At 45.2% G+C, this 24,387-nt stretch overlaps 1 protein-coding gene across 3 annotated transcripts in view; it reads right to left on the bottom strand.

Annotated features, from left to right (window-relative positions):
• The window catches only part of astn1 (astrotactin 1), a 320,953-nt gene that overhangs the window by 113,219 nt on the left and 183,347 nt on the right, over window positions 1–24,387 (bottom strand). For all 3 annotated transcript variants that reach the window (XM_064341654.1, XM_064341655.1, XM_064341656.1), the window contains one exon: window positions 5,066–5,193. In XM_064341654.1, the coding sequence (XP_064197724.1) occupies window positions 5,066–5,193 (128 nt within the window). The remainder of the gene's footprint in view (window positions 1–5,065; window positions 5,194–24,387) is intronic.

Genomic DNA, 24,387 nt, shown 5'->3' with positions numbered 1-24,387 from the left:
TGGGCCAGCGACGGGAAGCTGGGGGGGGGGGGGCAGGGACAGGAACAGCGTTCCTTTCGGGGGGGAGCAGGAGCAGGAGCAGGAGCAGGAGCAGGAGCCAGCCTAATCACTGGGCTGAGCGACCGAGCGACTGGAGCACGCAGCTGTGACCCTGCCGTCCAAGACGCAGCTGCTGCGTCGCTCTGTGAATCCTCTCACCCCAGGGGCGAAGCACAGACATCTGTGAATCCACACCGGCCCTCCGACAGAGAGCGGGGCTGGCTGTGACGCAACAGAGGAAGCGAAGTGAATGAGTCATAAACGATGCTCTCTCCCTCGGCCCTGCCTTACGAAACGCGCCAGCCTTCACTCGTTCCCTGCTCCACCTGGGAGAGAGCTCGCGTCCTGGGGCTCTCTCTCCCCCCATTCCGACCACCCATGACTGCAGCCTCCTCTTTAAGACTCCGAGGCTACCTCACACGGCTACCCCGCTTAAAAAGGACGCTTCTCGAAAAACAAACAAAAAAAGAAAAGAAAGAGGTTAATAACAGTTCAGACCAATGAGCCATATCCAGGCCAGGGCTAATAATAAGAACACGCTTTTGCCCACCTGCGAGGAGGCACTTCCTGCTCTGGCTGCACCGCGCTGCCCCCCGAAAACCGCAGCTATGGGCTTTATTCAGGGCAAGCAGAGCTGCACGCGCTCAGTAACCCATTTACGCAGCTGGATCCTCAACCAAGCGGCAGAAGGCAAGGGTCTCTGCTCCTGGGTGCAACGCCACCGGCCCCGGAAGGGATTTGAACCCGCAGTCACGGTCCGGCGCAACCGCAGCCGTCCGCTAACCTGAGCGTTACGAGCACGCGATAACCAATCGGAGCGTCCCCCGGCCAGATGGGGGCGGAGCATAGGGGACGCATTAACTCGTCGCAGTGGGACGGGACTGTCGCCCGCGGCAACCGTGGATAAAAAGGCCCCTGCACCTCGGCAGAGCCCAGATCCATGGGGACAGTCAGTGCTCCATTTCATTTTTTTTCACCCCATCCAGCCCAAATACACCCCCCCCCCCACACACACACACACACACACACACACACCTCAGAGACTGAGGTTTCTAACAGGACCCTGTCTTAACTGATGTTGTGGAAGGTCTTTGGCCCATCAGTCAATGATCTTCAAAATGACCACGACTCTGCGAGAGGGACCCCAGTCTCTACTAGCCCTGCTCTGGCCCCCGCTTTATCCCAAATGCTGACGCGAACTGGCAATCCTTTAAAACCCCCACTGGGCGGCCGGGAGCTCCTGTAAGGGTGGCCGAACTGCCGCCGTGACTTTTAATTAGCACAGGCTCTGTATCCGGTGTGACTCGCGAAAACAGTTCACACCAAGCCAAACAACCTCTTTTTTTTGTGTGTTTGTTTGTTTTGTCTTTTTCCGGACTTTCTGGGGTTAAGAAGCGGAATGAAAGGATGAAACTGAAGAGCGGTGTCAGGGCCCTGAACATGTGCCCTCTGGGTTCTGCTGCTCCAAACATCACACCTCAAGCAGAACCCCTGTCAGTGAATATAAATAACTGCAGAAACCCAAAGACATTCATATATATATATATATACATAGATATATATATATATATAAGCAGTTTTCCATTTCAGAAGGAGAGCTTTGAAGATAAAGGAAGCTTTACTGATATCCGCGGTGACTGACACAAAATAAAAAAATAATAGAAACAGTGGAAATGAGCATCACCTTTCATGTCAAATTAAATGACTCTTCCTCCCTTATACGTTTATACACTTTTATGTGCTATGTATTATACTATGTGAAATTCGATATTTTTCTCTTGATGAACACAGGTTAATTCACTCACATTAACTCGCCAAACTGTACATTCGCAGGAGAAAAAAATATGCATTAATATGTTGATCATAGATAACGACTCAATGCGGGCCAGTATCTACGCTATCACATTATATGTGTAGGCATTTAGCAGGTGCTCTAGGGCAAATTACGCTCACATTATTGCACGCAGTCCATTAAAAAAGCCCGACATTTACTGGAGCGATTCCGGCTAAGCACCTCGCTCGAGGGTAAAAGGAAGAAATGAACCTGAAACACCGGGAACAGAGTTCCCTAAACATAAGAGCGCAGTGTCATGCATTGCACTGCTGAGGAGAAACCCGAAACCGAGCTCCGGGACCAGCTCCCTCCCCCTCCCCTCCCCCCCCCCGCCGACGAAATGCGCGAGTTCACCAGCGCAACCCGCTCTCTGGAACCCGAGCCCGAGAGGAACCGCCCTGAGGAAGTCGGCCGAGCTTGTTTGCCGATCGGGGCCAAATGTGACAGGCGCGCAGACGGGACTGTCAAACAGGAACCCTGATATTTCAAAGAAGAAGAAGAAGAAGAAGAAAAAAAACTGCATTGCTCTGACAAGTAAATATTTCCGTAGAGGGAGGGTGGGGGGGAATAGAAATAAAGAAATAAAGAGGATGATTTATTCAGTGCTAAAGCCGTGCTGCTGTTAATTTAGCATTGGGCCTTAGAAGCTCTATTCTTCATTGCCAGACAGGCGGGAATCCGCGGCATATGTAACTTGAGCGGGAGATGACAAACGAGGCGTCGTTCTGAAGGCTGACTTACTCCGTGGGTCCGGGGGAGTCTTCCGCCCCCCCCCCCCCCGGTAATGAGGGCGGTTTGTTTTTTGACCCTCGGTTCGGCGTCTTCGCTGCCGGCGAGCGCCCGTGTTCGTTCACCGGTGAGTAACGGACAGGATTCGAAATCTGCGGGCTAATGAATTCCGAAAAGCGAAAATTGCCCTCCACCCCCCCCCATCCCCCCACCCCACCCCCCTCCTTCCCCCCAACGCTTCTTTGCCTCGTGAAAAATGATTTGGCTAATGCCCCTACATCTCCCTCCAGTTATTCATTTGTGAGGAAGATCTGGCCGTGGGCTCGAAGTATAGGCGAGGCTTTTGCAAGTAAAAGACCGGGCCATGGTTGGGGGAATGGGAGATGGGGGGGAGTGGGAGATATACAACCTCACACAACAGAATCTTATTATCTATCACAGCAGCACGTTTGTTTTAAGCAAACCGCATGTTCGCACAAGGGAAGGCGTCGGCAAACCCAAATTAGCCCTGACAAACGCCACGCGATTGAGACTACGAAAGACGGCGCAAGTCAATCCTTCACAAGCACTCTTCAAAGGCCACTTTTTACATCTTTTTTCTCACGAATGGGTTTTCATTTATAGTTTTCATAATCCCACTGAAACTGCATTCAAACAGAATTGCTTATCAGGCAGCAATTATAGCACGAGGACGCCTCTTTCGCGGGCGATTCCGACGCGAAAAGATCCGACAACAAGCGCCTCTCCAGCGGGCATTGATCGCATTGATCAGGCCGCGTCCGAGAAACTTTTCTTGAAAATGAGCTTGAACGTTCGTAAATGCTTCCGAGACATTTCTGCACGCGGTTAAAGTGCTGACCTAAATAAAAAAACGTCTCGCGATTAATCCAATCGATCCCCCCCCCCGCACCCCCCCGTCCCACTTTCCGACGGATCCGGACGCTCGCCTCCCCGGCTTCTGGAGCCTCGCTAATTAACAGCTCGTTAAAGAGGGGGGTAAGAACGGGTCATTGTTTGCTTACCGTACTGCAACCAAATAACCGGAAGAGGTGCGCGGGCCCTGTGTTTCTAATGATCCATCACGGTGAGCCCTCACTTTCCACCGCCCGGTCCGTTCCGGTTTGAACCCGAGCTTTGAGACGATCGCGGAAAAACGATGAGTCTCGCAGGGGCGGAAAATCAATTAGTCAATTTTAAGTACGCGCGAGGGTCACGGCGACGCACATTTTGATGTTTTGGGGGGGGGGGGGGGGATTAAAAAAAAGATTCCTGTTTAATGATGAGTGTTGGCGATAAGTCGCGCACCGTGAGCTAGCTACCCCGGGCGCTCAGAGACGGCGGCTTCGCTCGCTGGGCCCGACCGCGCGTCGAACGAGCCGGACCGAACCGGTAGAGCTCCAGAGCGCCACCGCTGGCCGTTATCAACCGCTACCGTCTGTCCAGCAGCTAATTCCGTTACGTTTACGCCGCAACGTTAGCCGGTACTTCGTTAAGAGCTTCTCCATTAATGACTCATGTGAAAAGTGTGCACACAATTGCAAACGCATTGTTGTTTGCTGTCACGACCGTGAAGCCCGTAACTCATTTACCTTTACAGCGTGGACATAAACGTGTGCTGGGGAAGGTGGGTACAATGCGGGCCATCTTGCCCAGGGGTTATGAGCACAGCGATCTGACGCATTGTGGGAAACTGGTTTGAAATGAATTGCTTTTTTATTTTTTATTTAAAATTCTGATCATGCCCACAGTTACTAGTTTTAAAGCCTTTTAAACCTCTCATACATATAAAGTGGTTTTAAAATAATTTTGTTTTGATCGCTATGCAATTGTGCTCAGACCACGTTCGTTTAACATTTCCCAAAATGTTAAATTGTGCGTATTTGATTCCGGGGCTCAGTCACGCATTTTGATCAGTTTCATATCAATTAGTCCAGCATCTAACATTCCCAGGGTAGATACACCCATGTGACCTCTTACCAGTGCACACGCAAGAACCAGTGGTGAGCCCTGAGCGCAGTGTTAAGGTACTCCAGTGTTAAAGTGCTTCCCTCTTACATATAAAGCGTTTGAGTGGCTGGACATGGTTTGGCTTTTTGGGGTCAGTAATGCCTCTTAGTCCAGGCATATTGTTTTATCGATAGCTCTATTGGCGGTGTTCTAACCTATTTAAATATTAATGGCAGGTGAATGTAACATCACCTGTGGCTAAAAGTACCTGCTTAACGCCTTAAATGTGAGTTGTTACGGTCGATCAACAAGCCTAGCATCCAAAAACAGCCCTCCAATAATGGCAAGTGTTTCTGCGTGGCAGCTCGAAATCGTTCACACACAGGAACTGACCTGCAACTTCAGAAAGAGCACAGGTGACATAGCGTCAGTCACGCGTCACATTTCCCTGACCCTTAAAGTCCCTCAGCGCATGCTGTACGAGGCGGTGAGCCGCGTGAGGCGGGCGCGCCGTACCTGTGAGATACTCGGGGTCGGGCACAGGGTCGGACAGCTCCTCCTGGCACTGCACCTCGGCCGGCACCGACGCCACCACCATGCCGTCCGGGAGCTGCTGCTCGATTCCTCTGGCGAAGTTCTTCTGCCTGTGGGGGAGGGGGGTTTGGGGGGGAGGGGGAGGGAGGGAGAGAGAGGGGAGAACAGGCCCCGTCAGATCCGCCTCTCATCCCTCTCTCTCTCTCGTTCTCTCTCTCAGCCGCGCGTTCGTACGGCGGCATACGCGACCGTCCTCTTTTTTTTATTTACGGCACGCCGTTTCTCAGTGTCTCATATTCTCCCCGTCCCGCGGCGTCCCGCCACTTTAGGCTCTTGACAAAGCCATTTGTTATTCTTCACCCCCCGCCCGCCCGCCCCCCTCCGGTAACAACGGGGAGTCAGCTGCCGCCGCAAACTCATTTCGGCACTGATCAAATCCGCTCAGATGTGTCCAGTCACGGAACTCCGCGTGCCAAATAATCAATGGGTGCCTTCCGGAAATGGTTTTTAAAAAAAATAAATTAAAAAAAAAAAAGTTTCTTTCGAGCCAAGCGCAGAAGCGCAGAAGCACTTTGCGATGCGTTCCCTCAGACCTTGGGTGGGAACGGCAGCAGCAAAACCTGGACCTTAAGTTCCTCTCTGCTTCAATCCTTCACTTATTTAGGCCCTGCAACCCTGCAGTAGAGTTGGCTCAGAGACTCTGAGCTTTAAAACTTAAAGCTCCTAGTTGGGCTCAGGGGGTGGAACTGCACGCAGGCTAATGTACGGAGAAGCCCGCTGGAAACGGTTTCTAAATCACGGCCGAATGCATAAAATATAACATGAGACCCGCGACTCCGCGGATGACAGATTTAAGATTAATGTCTTTCCGCCCGCTCTCACTTTGGTCCCGTTTCAGGACAGACCGCGGGCCTGCACCTTTCGAGGCTGCTTAATTGCATTTGGATTACTGCTGGCCTTTTACCGCTGAACCTGTCGAGCCGTCGACCGAAAAAACACAAAACGCTGTTTGCAAAAGACACAAATCTTCTTACTGTAAAAAGGGGGAAAAAAAACATACAGTTGCTACCGACCGCCTCTTCTGCATCGTTGAATAAGCTTGAAGGCATCAGCGCACGTACACAGAAATTTCACTCAGACATCTACAAACTCCAACAAGCCTACTTCTACACCATTGGGGGCCCTCAGGGACACCAAAGATGTTGATCACCTTCACTGTAAAAAAACAAAAGATGAGATTAGAAGTCAGCAGCGCGCACTTTTCCCTGAAACACAAAGCTAATTTTAACATCAATCTGTCACCTGACGTCTGATTAGGTCTACTCTCCAACCCCGTCTGGAAAAAATATCGCCCAATTTCTTCCGGGGAAGATGTGGCAGAAGAACCTTCCTAAAGAGGCACCGTCACCCACAATTCATAGCCGCTTGGCAGGGAGGAGAGGCACTTACGGGCTGGACAAATACCATTTTAATGAGGAAGGAAATATGTGATCATTAAGCCAGGCCTTGCTATTTTCTGCTCGTTTTTACAAGCTGTTGGGGGAAGCAAATGTTCTAGCGGAGACTTAAGCAGATAGAGCATAACCCTGCAAATGTGACGGCACTAGTTCCACATTAAGCACAATGTCTGTGACAGAAAAGAACATTCTGCTATCGGGGAAGCTTTAAATATGACAACTCTGAAGTGATTTTCCTTTCTTTTTTTCCCCGCATATTAAAAGGTAAAGCACTTATCCGCTTAAGTACGTGTGGATGTGGCGGTGGTGAATGCTGCTCTGTGACAAGGCCAACAACCTTTTTTTTTGTAAGGGGAAGACGACGCGTGTTTGACACGTGTTTAAAGTGCCTGCATGCACGTAAACGGTGTTGTGTGCATTGCGATCTGCAATGCCACAGATGAGAACACTACATGCAGCGCACTGCCTCTATTCAAAAGAAAGATTGAATATGCGGTTCAATCATTTATTCAACATTTCATTTTTTTAAAAATGCATCTCCAAGTGTACCTTATTAAATGGTATTGCAATTAAGAATGTTGAGTGAAAATTGTACACACCACGTGCTAGCAATCAAAGCAAACACACTGCCTAAAGTTTTCATAAACTGGATTTACACGCATGTTCATGCGAAAAGGTCATGGAAGTATTGATATCACTTTATAAATATATAATGTACACATGCTGTGCCTAGTGTACAATATTTGTTAATAAATCATTAAAAATGCTGGAAGGTTTGTATGAACTAATGTATTTTTTTCTTTATGAATATAAAAGTAAATGTATCAACCAATTATACCTGTAACCCACTGTAAGAAAAAATAAATTATTAAATTCATAACAGGCGAATCTGGGTCCACTGATTAGTTATTTTCTTTTCCTTTTTATAGTTTGCTTTACTCTAAAATCAACTGGAATATGCACTCCAGGACTGAATAATGCATAATTGAATTGTGTGAATCACTCATACGGGATATGAATTGTGCAAGACGCTCTTTATATGAGTCAGCTGTGGTCGTTAGATGAGTAAAGACACTAAAATAAATATTGTAGTTGATTTTTACATTCCCTTTAAGATCTAGTGAATTAAATATCTAATTCACTAGATCTTACATTTCAAACATTTTTGTGCATTTTCCAATCCAAAAGCAAATTAATTGGTACCATTCTGTTTTAACGGCATGTTACAAGAGAAAACTCGTATAAATATAAAGTCAAAGTCAGACACATTAAGAAATAAAACAACACTCAAACACTTAAGAAATCAAGGGTGGGAATGTTGCTCTAGGCAAAATGTGTGGGTTGCAGACATCCGATTGGCTGAAAGCATGGCCTGACAGTGACTAATCTGCGCCATTCTGAGCAATGCCGTTTGTACTCAGGAGCGTAACTGAGAACAAACAGAGACTGTTAACCAATCTAGTCAAAAGTGAACGGAATTACTTGTCTTAAATGTTCGCTATCACAGTGTGGCAAACGGTCAAAAAGCAATGAGGTTTATCACCCCTAAAATGGGCTCGCGAGCGGCATCGATTCAACGGATAAACATTCGCAGGAAAAGCACATTTATAAAAGTTAAGGCGTGCGTTTTCACGAAACACACACAGCGCTCGCCCGTGCTAATGGGGCTAATTTTGAGCTCGCTCGCGCTAACTTTCTCGCATCCGCACAGCATTTCCAGAAGAGTAATTATGAAAATTAAGCCATGCTATATGTCTACTGCACCCCATTAAGCTGTTTTTTTCATGGGGGTCAGTGGACCAGAGCACTTAGGCATCCATTAGTATACTTTATGTGTGCTGCAGTCAAAAGCACAGCAGCCATCTCTATACTGGCTTCCTCGCTGGAGGTGCGGTTCTGTTTCAGAGCAAAAAAAAAATGTCCTTTCTACCTAATGAGCCAAATTAGCTTTTAACATTCCAGCTGAAATGATGGTAACACCCCCCCCCCCCCGCAACACCCCCCCAATCCATGCCTGACTTAATGATGGATTTCCCATGATTCATTGCTGACCAGTAATTACTTTTTTTTTTCCTTGTGTTCAGACCTGCACAGTAATAAAACCTTTTTTAAAAATATATCCGCATGTACAATAATGTTTGAGCTCAGTGGAAGCTGTTAAAAAATTGAAAACATGAATATATTAATTTAACTGTAATTTGAACTCGAAAACCATATGATCTGAGCTATAAATACGAATACTCCAGGGAGGTGAACAGTGGATTTGTGGATTTCGCTTTTCTTGATGAAGGACAAATCATTTTAAATTAAAAAAAAGAACATGCATACAGTCTCTTCAATGATGAAGCATTTTTGTACGGGCCACAGTTGTGGATGAGCATTCATTCAGTGAAGCAAATGGTGCCAAATGATAGGAAAAGGTCAATGATTAGTCTGAAGGCCAGGAAATATTACAGCAAAATATGGCGAAACCTGAACTGAACTGGACTGCACAGCATTATGGGATAAGCTTTCATCTCGGCCATTTGTTTACAGGTACTGGTTGGGCATCAACCCACAGAGGCTTTTTCAAAAGCAAAAAAGAGGGTGAGATTCAACTAGACGGTTTGCACTCTTCTGAGAAAACTAGGTAATTTTGAGTGGATGTCAGTATAGATATATTTTTCTGACTGGACTGCATACTCTGTTTACACTGGAGGTTTTATAGCTGCATTGTTGTTTATTCACTCGCTCCCCACCTTAGCTGATGTGAGGTGAGCGTTCTGGTGCAAAATGGCTGCCGTGAATCACCCAGGTGGGTGCCACACATTGGCGGTGGTTGAGGTGAGTTCCGACCCTTCACTGTATAGCACTCTGAGCGCCTGGGAAAGTGCTGTATACATGCAATGTTTCATTCATTCATTCATTCATCAGAGGTTTCTAAATTCTTGTTTTTCCATTGTTTTTAAATTGCTACTGAAAATCTTTGCCGAAGCTTTCAATGTTGTACATCGTACATTGTTGCGCTCGCACATTTACATTTAAAAAGGATGTTTACATCGTTTTGCATGATAAAAATATTTTTTTAAAAGAAACTGATTGCTACTATGCGGTTGTCATAGTGTAAGCTTCTGATAAATTCTCCATGGTATTCTAAGTCCTATTCAAATAAATTTGGTAGCATTAAAAACAAACTGCTTAATATGTAAAATGTGTCTTTGTCTTTTATCATAGAGTGCCAGCATCCATGCACCCAGCTCCTGCTGAATTGCTGAAGCTAAGAAAGCTTAGGCTTGGCTAGTGCTTAGATGGGAGTTTTGGGAGACAAAACTAAGTTGCTGCTGGAGGTGGTGTAGGCGGGCCACTGGGACGTGATCAATCCCCAACGCCCCTGTGCAGTGACGGTGATGCTGTCTTTCGGACGAGACGCTAAACCGATTTCCTGACTCACTGCGGTCAATAAAGACCCCATGACACTTGTTGCAAAGAGTAAGGGGTCGGCTGGTGTCCTGGCTAAATTAACAACCTGGCTCTCTCAACTTGCCACCTAGTCATTCCCTGATGGAAACATTTTTACAGTATAGTACTGGCTACTGAGTTGCATTACATTCACAGTTGATATGTGAAAATACAGGTGCTTACTGCTATTTGGAAGCAGTCGATTACGGTTACCAGTAGCGTACAATGCAGTAACATACAGCTATATCCCAGTAATCTGTGGTCTTGTTTGCTGTGAAATCATAGTATACAATTGTAATTTAATAGTAATTTAGTGTGAATATGTTACAGTAAATTACTGTGAATAGGCTAATAGTAAATTGCGCTGTAGCTTACTGCAAAAGCACCGCAACTAATATCTAGTAATTTACTGTAAATTTCATATGTATATGTTGGACACAACAGCATGACTGCAATACATTTTATGGACATAAATTGAACTGAATTGCTGATCATCCTACACTTCTAATATGGGGTTCCTGTACTATGGGTTTAGGACTACAATAAGACCATTCTTTTTAAAGTTCTGCAGCAACCAAAAAAAATACCTGGCAGCAAAACTAAACATAAAAAAGAGTCATCCTTCAAAAGTGCTTTCCTTCTTTTGAAAAGTTAAGGACTAACCTCCTGTGGTCTAAGATGGGGTTGTCTTCAGTAGTACATGGGCAGCAGGACGAGAGAGAGAAGCAGGACTGGAACAGTGTTGGGCTGTGAATGTCAGAACTACAGAACCGACGAGAAAGGGCAGGGCTGGGTTTATTACTGTAAATGCAACCTAGGAAAGAGAGCTGTGTGTGTGTTTGAAGCTTGTAGGAGAAATGGCAGCAAAACTTCTTTTGGTAGAAACTAATAACACTGGTATTTCGAGTTCATGGGCCAGCTAGACTTGGATGGGACTCAGGCCTTAGACAGAAGTCTTTAGACAGGAACCCGGGGGCAGGATATCCACCGGGTTTTCCCGCAGTACTCCTGAGTTTCTCCTGAGTGCAGACGGGTTTTCAGACAGGCGAAAATGTCACTTCCAATGTACTGAAGTGTGTACGAACAGAGAAAAGGAACGCTCAATCCCATCCAACTGACTATGCTCCTTGGACTTTAAACAAGCTTTTTTAGTTAAGCAAGTATACATTACAGTGCATTGAAACAGCATACTCAAGAAACCCCCATAAAAATAAACGAACGAACGAACGAACGAACAAAACGAACGAAAATGAATTAAATGCATATATTTTAATGGTTGCATCATATTTCTACATCTTCATTATTATGAACACTAAGTGAAAAAAATTGCTCATTTTCAAATATCGATACAAAAGCAAGAGTGCTGGTTTATGCTGACAAACAGTGTGTTTCACAGGCTGCTTAGAGTGGCAAAGTTTTAATTAATTTGATCTGTGTCTCTGCTAATGCACCTCGTTAGTACTAATCAAATACGAGCTCAGCTTACACAGTTCATATTCATGTCGTGACCTCATCTAATGACATTGTCTAGCTTGGAAATGATATCACAATACTACAAAAATAAAATAATTATTTTAATGTATGTGCATTTGGGACCGTGTGTAACATATTTATTCAGTTTTATCGTACACTATGCTGTGCAGTCCAACATTCAATGTATAACTATGAGTACACTATATTTATCTATGCATAACTGTCACTTTTTGCCCAATGTTGTATTTCCAGTGTAAAGTGTCGTTGTGACAGTAAAACATACTATACAAGTAAAACTGAATTGAACTGAATTTAAAAATTAGAGTATGGTGTCTTATCATATATGGTAACTATAAGTACACATATTATAGTTATTTATGTATGATATTTGCCATTTTACTTTTTTGATATATGAGTAAGGTGACATCATGGCCGTCCCTAGTTTATTATCTCTGTGCATTCATCACCGTGGAGATGTGATGTCATAGATTCTGTAACCCAATGAGAACTCTGCAGTGATTACACTCGAGGCAACTCTGTGTTAATCACCTTTCCAGGAAAAACAAGAAAGCTGTGCGCTGCCAAAAATATAAACCCCCCCAAAAAAGAAATAAATAAATAACTCTTCTAAGGATAGACTCCAGGGGTGCGTCAGGGTAGTACCACCAGCTGCCGGATGAAAATAATAAAACTGTGAATCCCTCGCCAAAATTCGACCACATGCAGCGCTAGATAGTCTCATGCTGAAATATTAATTGCCGCACTCACTTACTGTTTGCAAATGTTCACAGGGAGGAATCGTCTGCAATATAATGGTGCGTGTGCGTGTGTGTGTGTGTGTGTGTGTGGGGGGGGGGGGTAGGTGGGTGTAAGAAAATTAAAGATGATGGTTATATTAATAATGAATCTGATGCACAGGGAATAATGTTAAAAAATTAATATAAATAAATAAAAGAAAACTTCGTTGTAACATGCTTGCAGTCACAACAATGGAGATATGCACCACAAATCTAATAAGTTGGGTAGCTCTCTGCAGGAAAATGGATAATTACACATCAGCACAGGAAATAAACTCAGAGCGAGGATGAACCGCAGGATGATGAACACTCGTGGGGTTGTACCGCAACATCTAATCGTGGACCCAGACTACCAAAACAGCACGATGATTCTGCAACGCTAACTCAGCACCTGACTCTCGCAATCTAAACTACCACGTGGACTCTGGACAGCTAACTACCACCTGATGACTCTCTGAACGTGCTAAAACTCACCACTGATGACTGCAGTAAAACTAGCCCCTGAGCCGCAACGCTGAAACTCAGCACTATGACTCTCTGACATGCTAAGACTAGCACTGATGAATCCGCAGAGTGCTGAAACTCAGTGAGATCGCAGTGCTAACTCGCCACCTGATGACTCCTGACATCTAAAACCGCCACCGATGACTCTCTGGACAGCTAAAATCAGCACTGATGACTCTCTGTGACGTGCTGAAACTCAGCACCTGATGACTCTCTGCAACGTGCTAAAACTCAGCACCTGATGACTCTCTGCAACGTGCTAAAACTCGCCACCTGATGACTCTCTGCAACGTGCTAAAACTCGCCACCTGATGACTCTCTGCAACGTGCTAAAACTTGCCACCTGATGACTCTCTGCAACGTGATAAAACTCGCCACCTGATGACTCTCTGTGATGTGCTAAAACTCGCCCTGCATCACCAGGAACCGCCTAACGCAAGCCTTGGCTTCAGCCGTTCTGAGACGGGAAGCTCACACAGCTGCAATGCCTCTCATTCAACAACACTCTAAAACGGTTTTGTCCCATCGCGAATCTTCGGTCTGAATTGGGCTTAAGGGAGAAACAGGATTTTCACCTGAAGGACTGGGACATAGAGGGATGAGCGGTCTGTCCGCTTTGTTTCCTCGACAAAATTTCGGCAAATCTTAAAAGCCACAGCCGGGAAACCGAAGACACCCAAAATATGTAAATGGGACAATTATGATGAGATGACAAGCTGATCCGATCGAGCAGAGAAGGAAGGCACCGCGTGATTCTTCCAACCGGTCTAATCAAATATCACGTCTGGATATCTGTTAGCGAATATGCAAGGATGAACTGATCCAATTTCATTTCCATTTATGATTCAGACTTAATTGGAAATATGAAAAAAAAATGTGAATTTGCACATGGGCAAATACTGTCACTGTTTCATCTTTTCATCTCAGACTGCTTGCTTCATTAAAGAATGTGAAAAGTACATATATATTTTTTTTAAATCATCATAGTAAAACAGTAATATTTAAATCACAATTTCCGAAACACTCTTTATCTTTTTAAAGTAGATGGCAAACTGTACTGGCTAAACTTAGAACCGTGGGCCGGATGAAATAAATCAACAGCTTAGTGACGATTTTGGCACTTCGCAGACACTAGTGTTAGGAGAGGGAGGTTTGAGAGTGGAGCTAACACGAGTTGTCAATCATCGATCGAAAGGCCCGGGTCTCCACAGCAACACGCAGCGATTGGCTCAACCCGGTGAGTCACTGAACGCGTGCTGTAGCCCCGCCTTCTAAGGTTGCATGAAACTCCCCATGCTGTCGTTAGCATACCCCCTTACTCAAGGGTGCCATGCTGATATTTTTACTATTTTCCCCTTGCAGTGCAATATATACGGAAGGAATTCAGGCGACGTACCGTTCCTAAGGGTAAAATCACTGTGCCTTATATGGGATTGGAACTTGCAACCTGTGCATTTTGATGCAACGCTGCTCGAAAAGTTTGAAAAAACACGTACTAACCCAGGGCGTGCAACTTTGCAACTTACTGTCCACAAATGAACCGTTCAGCTATCTTTAGCTCTTCATTGTCATACTCAAATATTTTTTGGTTTTCAACAATTTTAACTTTAAGCCGCAAAGATACGGGAGTCATTCAACGTTGTGACGTGACGTTGTCGTCATAATTTGATTATATTAATGGGATGAAAAATACATTAGCAAAGAGTAATGAATGGAGACTACAATCACAACCAGAAAATCAGTAACCACAAAAACACTTCTGTTACTGTTGTTTTTGTATTCAATTTAATAGATCTATTTTGTTTTGAACCTTTTTTTTTTTTTTAAGATGAAAGACATACAAAAATGAAACATTCCTAAGCTGTATTGGACCTTGGGACCTAATTATGCTTCAAAAACAGTGGCTAAACCATGGAACTAATACACAAATTACACATACTGTGCATTCTATACGAGACACTATGTTGAGGCGCTGTTATAATAAATATATGAAATATCACAAGACCAATTAAGATATCTGCCAAGGATTCCCAATCACGTTGGCTCATCTTACCTAAAAATTAAAACTAAAATATTTCAGCATTTCAACAAATACATATTTTATCACAGCAGCTACTACTGTACTAACTGTAACCAGCGATGTATCCATGCCAGTCTTTATCAGACAGCACCACACAATGCATCCATGCCAGTCTTTATCAGACAGCACCACACAATGTATACATATATTCTTTTTTAAAATAAAGTGACACATGCAGCACATTAATGCGTGCATTACATTACATTACATTATAGGCATTTAGCAGACGCTCTTATCCAGAGCGACGTACAACAAGTGCATAGGTTTCATGATGTAGAGGCGCAAAAGAAACACTAGAGTGAAGTAAGAGTGCAGTCCCCCGGGACCTTAGCATTGTTAGCGCGACGCCCCATCCAAGCAGAGACGCAGGACACACAGTTGAGAGAATCACACCAGACACAACTCTCTCAGAAGTTCAGCGAGAGTCTTCAAAGCAGCGCTGCTCGTCGTGGTCTGAGAGCCGGGGGGGAGATCTCGCGCTCTCGCAATCGCAGAAGCACGCCGGGGGCGCGCGGCTATGGATCTGCGGAGAACGCGCGATCAGTCATTCCACAGAGAACCCCTCCCGCTCTGCTGTCGACGCAGCGAGGCTACGCACCGCGATCGTATCTTTCAGTAAATCACAACAGGAACAAAGCCCCAGCGAAAGTTCCCGCCTGCTCTCGCTCGCTCTCATTCTCTCTCCATCTCTCTCATTCTCTTTCTCCCTCTCATTCTCTCTCTCTGTCATTCTCTCTCCATCTCTCTCTCTCTCATTCTCTCTTTCTCCCTCTCATTCTCTCTCTCTCCATCTCTTTCTCTCTGTCCCTCCCTCTCATTCTCTCTCTCCCCCTTCTCTTTCTCTCTCACCCTATCTCTCCCTCTCTTTCCCTTTCTCTCCCTCCCACTCATTCTCACCCTATCTCTCTCTCTCTCCCCCCTCTCTTTCTCTCTCACCCTATCTCTCTCACTCTCTTTCTCCCTCCCTCTCATTCGCTCTCTCCCCCCTCTCTCTCTCTCACCCTATCTCTCCCTCTCTCTCTCATTCTCTCTCTGGACTGGAGGCATCATCTGAAAAGGATTTGCAGTGGATTAAATAAATGAGGCCTCTTCCGTTTTTTTTTGCGCTATTCACAGCTACGGCAGCGATCAGCGCCGCTGAGGACGACCGCGGAACGAACGCATCCCTGAAGAGCAGGGCCGTCACGGGGTTATTTACAGAGGGGGGGCATCTCACATTTCAATCACCCGTGATTGCCGTGACAACAATACGCGCTAGGCATGCAATTATCATGACAAGTGGCTCTGACAACGGCCATCATTCAAACGAGCAAGGTCGCCGCGTCGCACTGCTCCACTTCCCGTAATGGACGGGTGAGTTTCATTTTCCACCGGGCTCCACGCAAGACGCGCTCCGGGGCAGAAAGGCGGACCGCAGAGCGACAGGCCCCTCTCAGTCGGGCCCACGGGCGGAGTAACTCACGCGAGCTGAGAGCGCAGCGGCTAACGGCAGTCAGCTTCGATAGCGGAGCGGAGCGTCTCCGTTCCCGCCCCCCCGAGACGCGCTAAATCCACCCAGAGGGGGCGGCTCGCTGCGCTCCAGACCTGGGTAAAAATCCGTATTTGTTTTGGATTCAGACACTTTTCTGTGCTCTGTTGATCTTGCCTGGTGTAACTGAGCCAGCCAATATGACCAGAAGGCGGGGTTTTGCACGTCTTGCGAGCGTTTCATTGGTTTCAGTACACCAGACGGGATCAGAAAAGCGTAGAAAAGTATGTGAATCCAAAACAAATACGTATTTGACCCAGGTCTGCCGAGCGCTGAGAGAGAGAGAAATGCACTCGGGCTGACGCTACGCGAGGTGGGAGATCTCGAAAATGTCCGTGAAAGACAGGTGCTGTCGAGAGCGGGACCTCACATGGAGTAACTGTCCAGGGTGAGATCACGTGTGGCTGAGATCTGACCTCCATAGCACCAGCCCTTATGGGCAGCCATTCTGGCTCAAAAGCAAGATGGCTGCAAAAAATAAAAAAATAAAAAAACTGTCATAAACACCTCAAAATAGATATTGACAATTCCACAGGCCAACCACCTGGTCCAATAAAAATAAATATGCTTTTCTTGTGCGTTTTCTCTTCCGTTCAAGCCTGGCAGTTATCACAGTCATAATGTGGTATGTTATAAAACAGATGTAAACCCAATGAAGCCAGGTCATTGGATTTAAGAATTCATAACACGGTTTACGCTAAATTATATAACTAATTTTTTCTTTCTTTTCAGTTATAATGCACTGTAATGTGGTGAGATGGCAAGCACCCACAATATGCTTTTTGACATAAGCTGTAATGAGTGAAATAATATGATGTACTGCACCGTGCTGAAACAATGCGCTGCAATTGCAACTGCAGGTCAGTTAGCCTGGGGTTCAACAAAGCAGGCTGTGTCCAACAGTGTGGTACAGTAACCGCTGACTTGCTTCTTGGGAAAGGAGGAAAGAATGAACGAGTGAATAAATGAATAAATAAGTAAGGTAAATAAATCTGTCTCAGTCACAGAGAATCAACTGCTTTAGGGGAAAAAAAGAGCAGATTGAATGACACAATAATGTCAGCTGTGACAATGGCCATTGTATGTACATTTTAACCCTAACCCTAATAGAATACTGAATGACACCGTAATGTCAGCTGTCACAATGGCCATTGTGTGTAAATTCTATTTACACCATTCTCTCACATAAAAATCACACTGCGGGCCCTGGGACCGCCTTTCCCAGAATCCTTTGCGGTTGGAAATGCTTGCGGAGGGCAAAATGAATGGCCGCAGTCCAAGTCAGCACGGCTAAAGGGGGAGGTTCATACATGTACAGTACCTCTAATGCACTCAAACACCCCCCCTCCCCAAACAGCAATTCACTTTCACCTAGCCATTACACTGCCAGGGGTCCAAGACAGATATAGCTGAAGTACTAAACTAATAATTAAACGAATAGGGGACAGAGCATACAAGTTTCATGAGCTGCTGTAGGCATTGTATATTATTGTGCTATATTTACCTGTTGGAAGCAGAACTGAGGCAGGGGGAAAGAAACATGAATAATGTAAGCGGAGAGGGAGAAGACTTCAAAGTGGCTCTGTGATTAATTTATTCTGTCAGAGAGCTATGAGGCCTTCATGGAACATGACAATGCCTAACCAGCTGGACAACAACGGCAAATTGGCAGTTGGGATTGTTCACTATCAGGCACAGCAAAAAATGAATAAAAATGCAAATGTTAAATGCCTATTTTTTTCCTTTAGTAGTAGTAGTAGTAGTAGTAGTAGTAGGAGGAGTAGGAGTAGGAGTAGGAGTAGGGTAGGGTAGGTAGGTAGTAGTAGGTAGTAGTGGTAGTAGTAGTGTAGTGTAGTAGTAGTGAGTGAGTGGTAGTGGTAGTGGTAGTGTATGGTATAGTAGTGAGTGTAGTATGTGGTAGTGTAGTGGTAGTAGTTAGTGTAGTAGTGAGTAGGTAGTAGTGCGTGGTGGTTGGACTAGTATCACTTGGAGTATTAGAACTTTGAGGCAGATTTACAGCAGTAGCATTGCTATTGTGATCATATTTTATTGAGTATTTCATGTGTGTGCGTGCGTGCGTGCGTGTGTGTTACAGGGTCAAGCAAAGATAATGCATGAAACAGATAAGAGCTTGAAAGCATATCACCGAATGATCTGCTCTGGTAAAAGGACAAACTCAAATCATAATGACTCCACGGTGTTGTTCTGATGGCTGATACGATATCTGTGAATAAGATCAAGCGCAGGTCAGCTGAATAAAAATGATGACGATGGAAAAAATTGAAGCGCATTCCTTGCCTGACTGTAAGTTATTCAGGTCTTTTTAGACCCTTTTTCTTTTGTATATCATATCATACCTGTAAACCTCTCAAACTGAAAACAAAAGCCCGGTTTCTGAACTTATTTAGGAGGAAGTGCCATTTTCTATCTGAAAAGATCAATTGGATTTGTTGTACATGAGTATATGGGTTCTTGTATGAAATATGTGTTTTGTAGAATGTTGTTACTGCAAATGTTTTTGTATCAGGCAATTGTGTGTATATGTTTATGACCAGTGTTTGGTGTGTGTGTGTGTGTGTGTGTGTTTTATAAGGGTATGCTGCTGGAAAAATAATGAACGAAAGGTTAAAATCTTAGAAGCATCTCATTGAATGACACGCTCTCATAAATGGACAAATATCATAACGGAATACACATGCTCAATCTGATGGAATAGATTGGGTTACCTGGGAGGTCAAGAACCCAGGTAAATACACTGCTAATTCAGTTCAGCATTAGTTAAAGCCATTCAGCTCAGTGTTTTTTTTTTTTACTAGATGAAGCACAGCACACAGACTTATTTTGTTGACAGGCGGCTCGTCCTAAACAACAGACATGCCATCCTAGCTTAATGAGTCTTGGAAACTGTATTTATGTCTTTTATTTATTTACTTCTAATTATTTCATAATTTTATTTTGTTACTGTGGTTATTTTTGTAGCCATGTAGGAGTCCTGGAGGAACTCAGGGGAGAAGAGTGCGCACCATTTAATAATAGAAACGCTGGCCTCGAGGCTCTTCATATAATCTTTCTTACTCAAGTTCAATTTTTACATTTTAATTAAGTGTGCAGATAAAGGTATACCTCTGGGTTGGGAGGAAAAGACACCCCACTAAGCAGTTTGGGAAGTAGGGGGAGTGGTGGTGGGGGGGGGGGGGGGGGCTTAATCATGGTTCCAAGCAGACTTAATGAGAACAAAGGGCAATAAAATATTCATTAAAACCTGCTCCAAGCCCGTAGCGTGAGAGACTGAAAGCAGGGACTGGGAGTCGGAGAGGAAGAAAGTAATTAGGCTCAACTGGAAGAAGGCGCATTCGCGAGCCCGCTGCTTTTTTTAGCTGTCTATTTATTTATTTATTTATTTATTTATTTTTAGCTTTATGGCCACATAGATCCCTGATAGGTTGACAGGCAATTACATCACCCAATCATCCCAGAATGCATCGCACGTACTACTGTGCTCCGTTCCCTTTTCATAGGGCTGTATTATAAGTCTGCACCTGCAAATGAACACCTCAGTGATCCAACACGATTGGAAAGGGCATTATGGGTGTTCTGGGCAGAAAAACTGCCTTTTTTCTAGAACCCTAGGATCAATCTGCAGAACAAGCACAGCAATGGTCAAACACGATTGGTTACGACACTGTTGCGATTTTTAACACCACGGAAATGACTTGGTAAATGAAAAACGCACTTCGGACCACCTTGCTTTCTCACTACTTGGAAAGACCGGGCATAGCACTAACTGGATTTCTGGAATCGTGGACTGGTGTTCAGTATTATTTTCATAGGTGGAAAGTCCAGGAGTCATAAGTCCTGCCATGTTTCTCTTCCACCCATTAACTCAGTCAGCAGATTTTGCTCATTGGTTCAACTTCCTTGCTGAAGAATTGTGCTAATTGGAAATTCTGGGGAGGACTTTTAATTTCTGAACCAGAATTTTCCAGGTCTGATTATTTTCATGGTGACAAAATTCCTCCGGTTAAAGGTGCTTGTAACGAATACGCAATACACGTCAGCAGCACCAGTAAATGCAAGATTTAACAATTACATGAGGCATCCACATACAAGCATTACTACAGTATATATTATATCACAGCAAGGTAAATATTCAGAGTGCATTTGTGATACAACTGTGCAGTAAATATTTAGTTAAAACACAACATTTCTAATAGAACACACAGAAAGACGAGCGATCAAACAAGCATTGCGTCATTTGCTAGCTGGTTCCCTGTCCGTCAGAAATCGATCAGTTCATCAGTACAGCTCAAGGGAGCCCGTCCATGAGGGTCAAGATTCGCCACCACACACCAATTCCAGTTCGCTGGAACATGCGATGACATGTAAGATCAATGCTTCCTGTACATGGTGACAAAAAAAGTATGGGGATGCTATATGCTTTACAAGCCTTACAGATCTGTACAACACACGCCACCAGTAACAAGCCAACACCATCGCTCAAGAAATTGCACCTTTTCTGGTTTTTCGCCAGCGGGGTTATTAAAATCCCACTATACACCTATACCTGTGACACTAAAAACTAAAACAGCAAAAATCGATTCTGACAAAGCTTTCTTCATTTCCACTGAGCCCCAGTTGACTGCATCTTTCATTTGATCACTGTATCCCTGTTACCAAAATACCACCCTAAATGTCCAATTAAATTTTGTCATTACAGTCCTGTTTTTTTATTTATTTATTTTTCTTTTTACATCGCAGCCAAGCTACCGAAACTCACATGCAGTTAACTTTCGCAACATAAAACACAAACCGTCCGCTCTTTGGAGATGAATGAATCTATTTTTGCGGAATGGCATGGCTGTATCCAGCTAGTGAATTAGCACAGCATGGTCTGTCTGTATATAATGACACCAGGGTGGAAATGAACTGTGTTGTGCTGGTGTGCGTTTGGGGGGGGTGTGGATATGCGGAGGGGGGGGGTTCCCATCATTCAGCAGACCAGGCTCTAACTGAGACTGTGTGGGGGCGAGGGGGGGTTGCATCCTCGCACCAATGTTTCATCCCCACCCCAATGCCAGCGCTCTGGAGCTGACCAAAGGCTCTCTCCCCCAGAGGTCCCCTTTTCATTTCCTCTATTTCAAAGTTCCGAAAAAAAAAAAAAAAAAAGCTGGTGGGAAGGCTGCCTGTGAGTAAAAAAATAAAATAAAATAATAAAATAGACATCTCAACTGATCTGGGTTCTACTTCGGGCTGGACTTTATTGATGTGGCAGTGTGGACACTGCTACATAGGTGGTTGTTAGTGTGTCTGCTTGTGTGTGTGTGTGTGTGTGTGTGTGTGTGTGTGTGTGTGTGTGTGTGTGTGTGTGTGTGTGTGTGTGGCGGGAGATTTTCTTGAATGTAGGAGCTCACAGTTGTCTCCGTGTGGGCATGTGGGGTTCTCTTCGTGTTTTTTTTGTTTAAAAAGTAGGGTACGTCAAAATCAATGTCTTCCATTGCTCTGTGGACAGTTAAGCTAACGATCAGAGCGCATTCAAATCTTCTTCACTCGCCTTCACTCGGATATATACAGTCAAACGATTCAAACAGATGCTTTGCGTCTCTCCAGAACGGCAGGGTGGGACTTTCTGAAGTCAGCGCCAGCACAACTCCGTGACCCACCCCGCCGAAGGTATGAAAGAGAATACTAAAGCACGACGCGGAGTCACACTTCCACGGCGAATCGCTGCGTGTTCGTTCCGGGCACCGCGGAGTACCTGAGCTACTGCATCTTTGGGGAGACAAGATGGCCGAAGCCACCGGAAAACACTAGGCTCAGACCCAGAGCAGTTTCTTCTGTTTCCAGGCGAGTCCCATCTGCTTGCATTCTGCCCTCGTTAATTGGTTTCCTCGCTAAAATCTATCAGGCCAGCTTGAATATCCCTCCACTACCAGTGGCTCGTGTGGACCAGGGTCAGCAGAACACAAGCCTCTTCTTTGACCCTGTCCTGCCATAACAGTAACACATTTGTACACGTCAATCCGTGAAATGAAGCTGGAACAGTCTGGTCATGTAATACCGGATTTAAAAAGTCACCCTTTCGACCATCACTGAAATTTCAATTCTGGATTTCTGTTCTAATGGTATCGGGGGTGTTTTTAAAAAAATAAAACGACTACACACCATGTGTGTTCAATTTACTCATAATATTCCATGTTTATCACAGGCAGGGCAAGGTTTCCTGTCCTCATACCGGGACACATGTAAACACTTACGAATTGACACATATCTTTACACAGCAGTTTTCCGATAGCACACCAGAGAGGCGGGAAGGTGCTTTGATACTTTTCGGCACAAGGTTGCCGTACGGCCAAAATCCCACTACCGCGCCTCCGCATTCCGTCGACTGGATGCCCTTCCGTGACGGCAGGGAGCCAATAAGAGCTCCGCAATCTTAGCAGATCATCATCTCGCACATTCCTCTTGCCGTGAGCAGGGGTTTGGGGGGGGGGGGGGGTTCCACGATGGAGCGACAGTCCCGCGCCAAGCTGTTCGCGGTAAAGACGCGGCGCGTGACATTTGGCCGGGATGGGAGACGAGCGCTCTTTGGCGTCGGGGTGACAGTGCGTTGATTAAGTTTTCAGCGCTTGTCACGCACACACACACACACACACGCGTGCGCGCGGGAGCGAGCGAGCGAGGGCTGTTTGGCGGGCAGGTGTGAACACAGCTCGACGTCGCCGCGTAGGCCCGTACGCACACCGCTGGCCGCCACTCCTACGGACCCACGAGACGAAACAGGAAATGCCACGGAAAGAGAGAGAGATCGATAAACGAATAAAACTATCTTCTGTTTTACTCGCCGTCGTTTTTCGGGTTCACTTCGTTCCACTGCTGGGGACACCTGCTGACACGGCACCCCTCCTGGTAAATCCATCAAGCCAGAAATTCATAAAGCTGTTAATCAAGGAAGTGGTTTTTTGATATTGTTTTTTTAATTTTTTTTTTATTAACACAACAGTAAACACAAGCTTGGAGTAAGACCAATTCTGCATTTTTTTTTTTTTTTTGCTCAACTGTTTCCCAGGTAACATTTTTTTTCTTTTCGCTGTGATTTTAATCAGGTTTATTGCGGGTTTAACCTGAACACTGGAAGCCACGTATATAAGGTATCGATCTCGGGTCTCGCGGATCTGGGATTGATGTCTACGCCTGGGCTGTGGATCCTGACCCTTCCTGCTAAGGCTGTGACACGGTATTGATCTGGCCCCGTGCGCCTGGTGGGAGGATCGTGATCACAGGGCTGGCGTTCTGATGCAGCGGGATGACTGATCTCCCAGGGCTGGGGAATTAATTACCTGGAGTTGATGACACAACAGATGTTTGACGGTAAATTATTAATCTTTATGTGCTGTCGGTACGCTCGATTTTCAATCATATGTTTACGGATGCACGGTATATCCATAATTCAACAGCAATATATATCATTAAAACTTGTAAAACAAACATTTGAATATATAACTGATATTTATTTAGCCTCTCTCTCTCTTTCTCTCTATAAAGAGAGAGAGAGAGAGAGAGAGCACTCAACACACACACACACCTATCTCTGAGCCCATCTGTATGACTTCATTCAGTATATCTACCATCTAACCTGTCCATTTCTACTCTCTCAATTCTGGCACGGGTGACAGCGGCACAGAAAGGGAGAGAGGCTACTCACCTCCACGGCTCTAAAGGGCTTCTGATCAATGGTGCCATGCAACCGCTCATTACACTATCACAGTAGCATCGCGGCTATTGTTCTTCAGACAGCCTTCACTGGTGGAAGGAGAGATCAATCCCCCCTCCCCCTTTGAAGAGGTTGGGTAAAAAAAGGCGGGAAAGCGTGTCGAACGTGACGTCTGCCTGGGTGTGGGTGAAATCCTGCAGTCGACGGTGTCATGAATAACTCTGCCACTCCGACACCCAGGAGTTTTTCAAGTTGTCACACGACTCACCGGATTACGCATGTAAGTTTAGCACTTTTAAGGGCAAAACAGTTCAAC

This window comes from Anguilla rostrata, chromosome 6 (assembly GCF_018555375.3).
Source record: "Anguilla rostrata isolate EN2019 chromosome 6, ASM1855537v3, whole genome shotgun sequence".
Lineage (NCBI taxonomy): Eukaryota > Metazoa > Chordata > Actinopteri > Anguilliformes > Anguillidae > Anguilla > Anguilla rostrata.
Note: the sequence above shows the minus strand (reverse complement) of the source record. Positions and strands in the feature narration are given on the sequence as shown.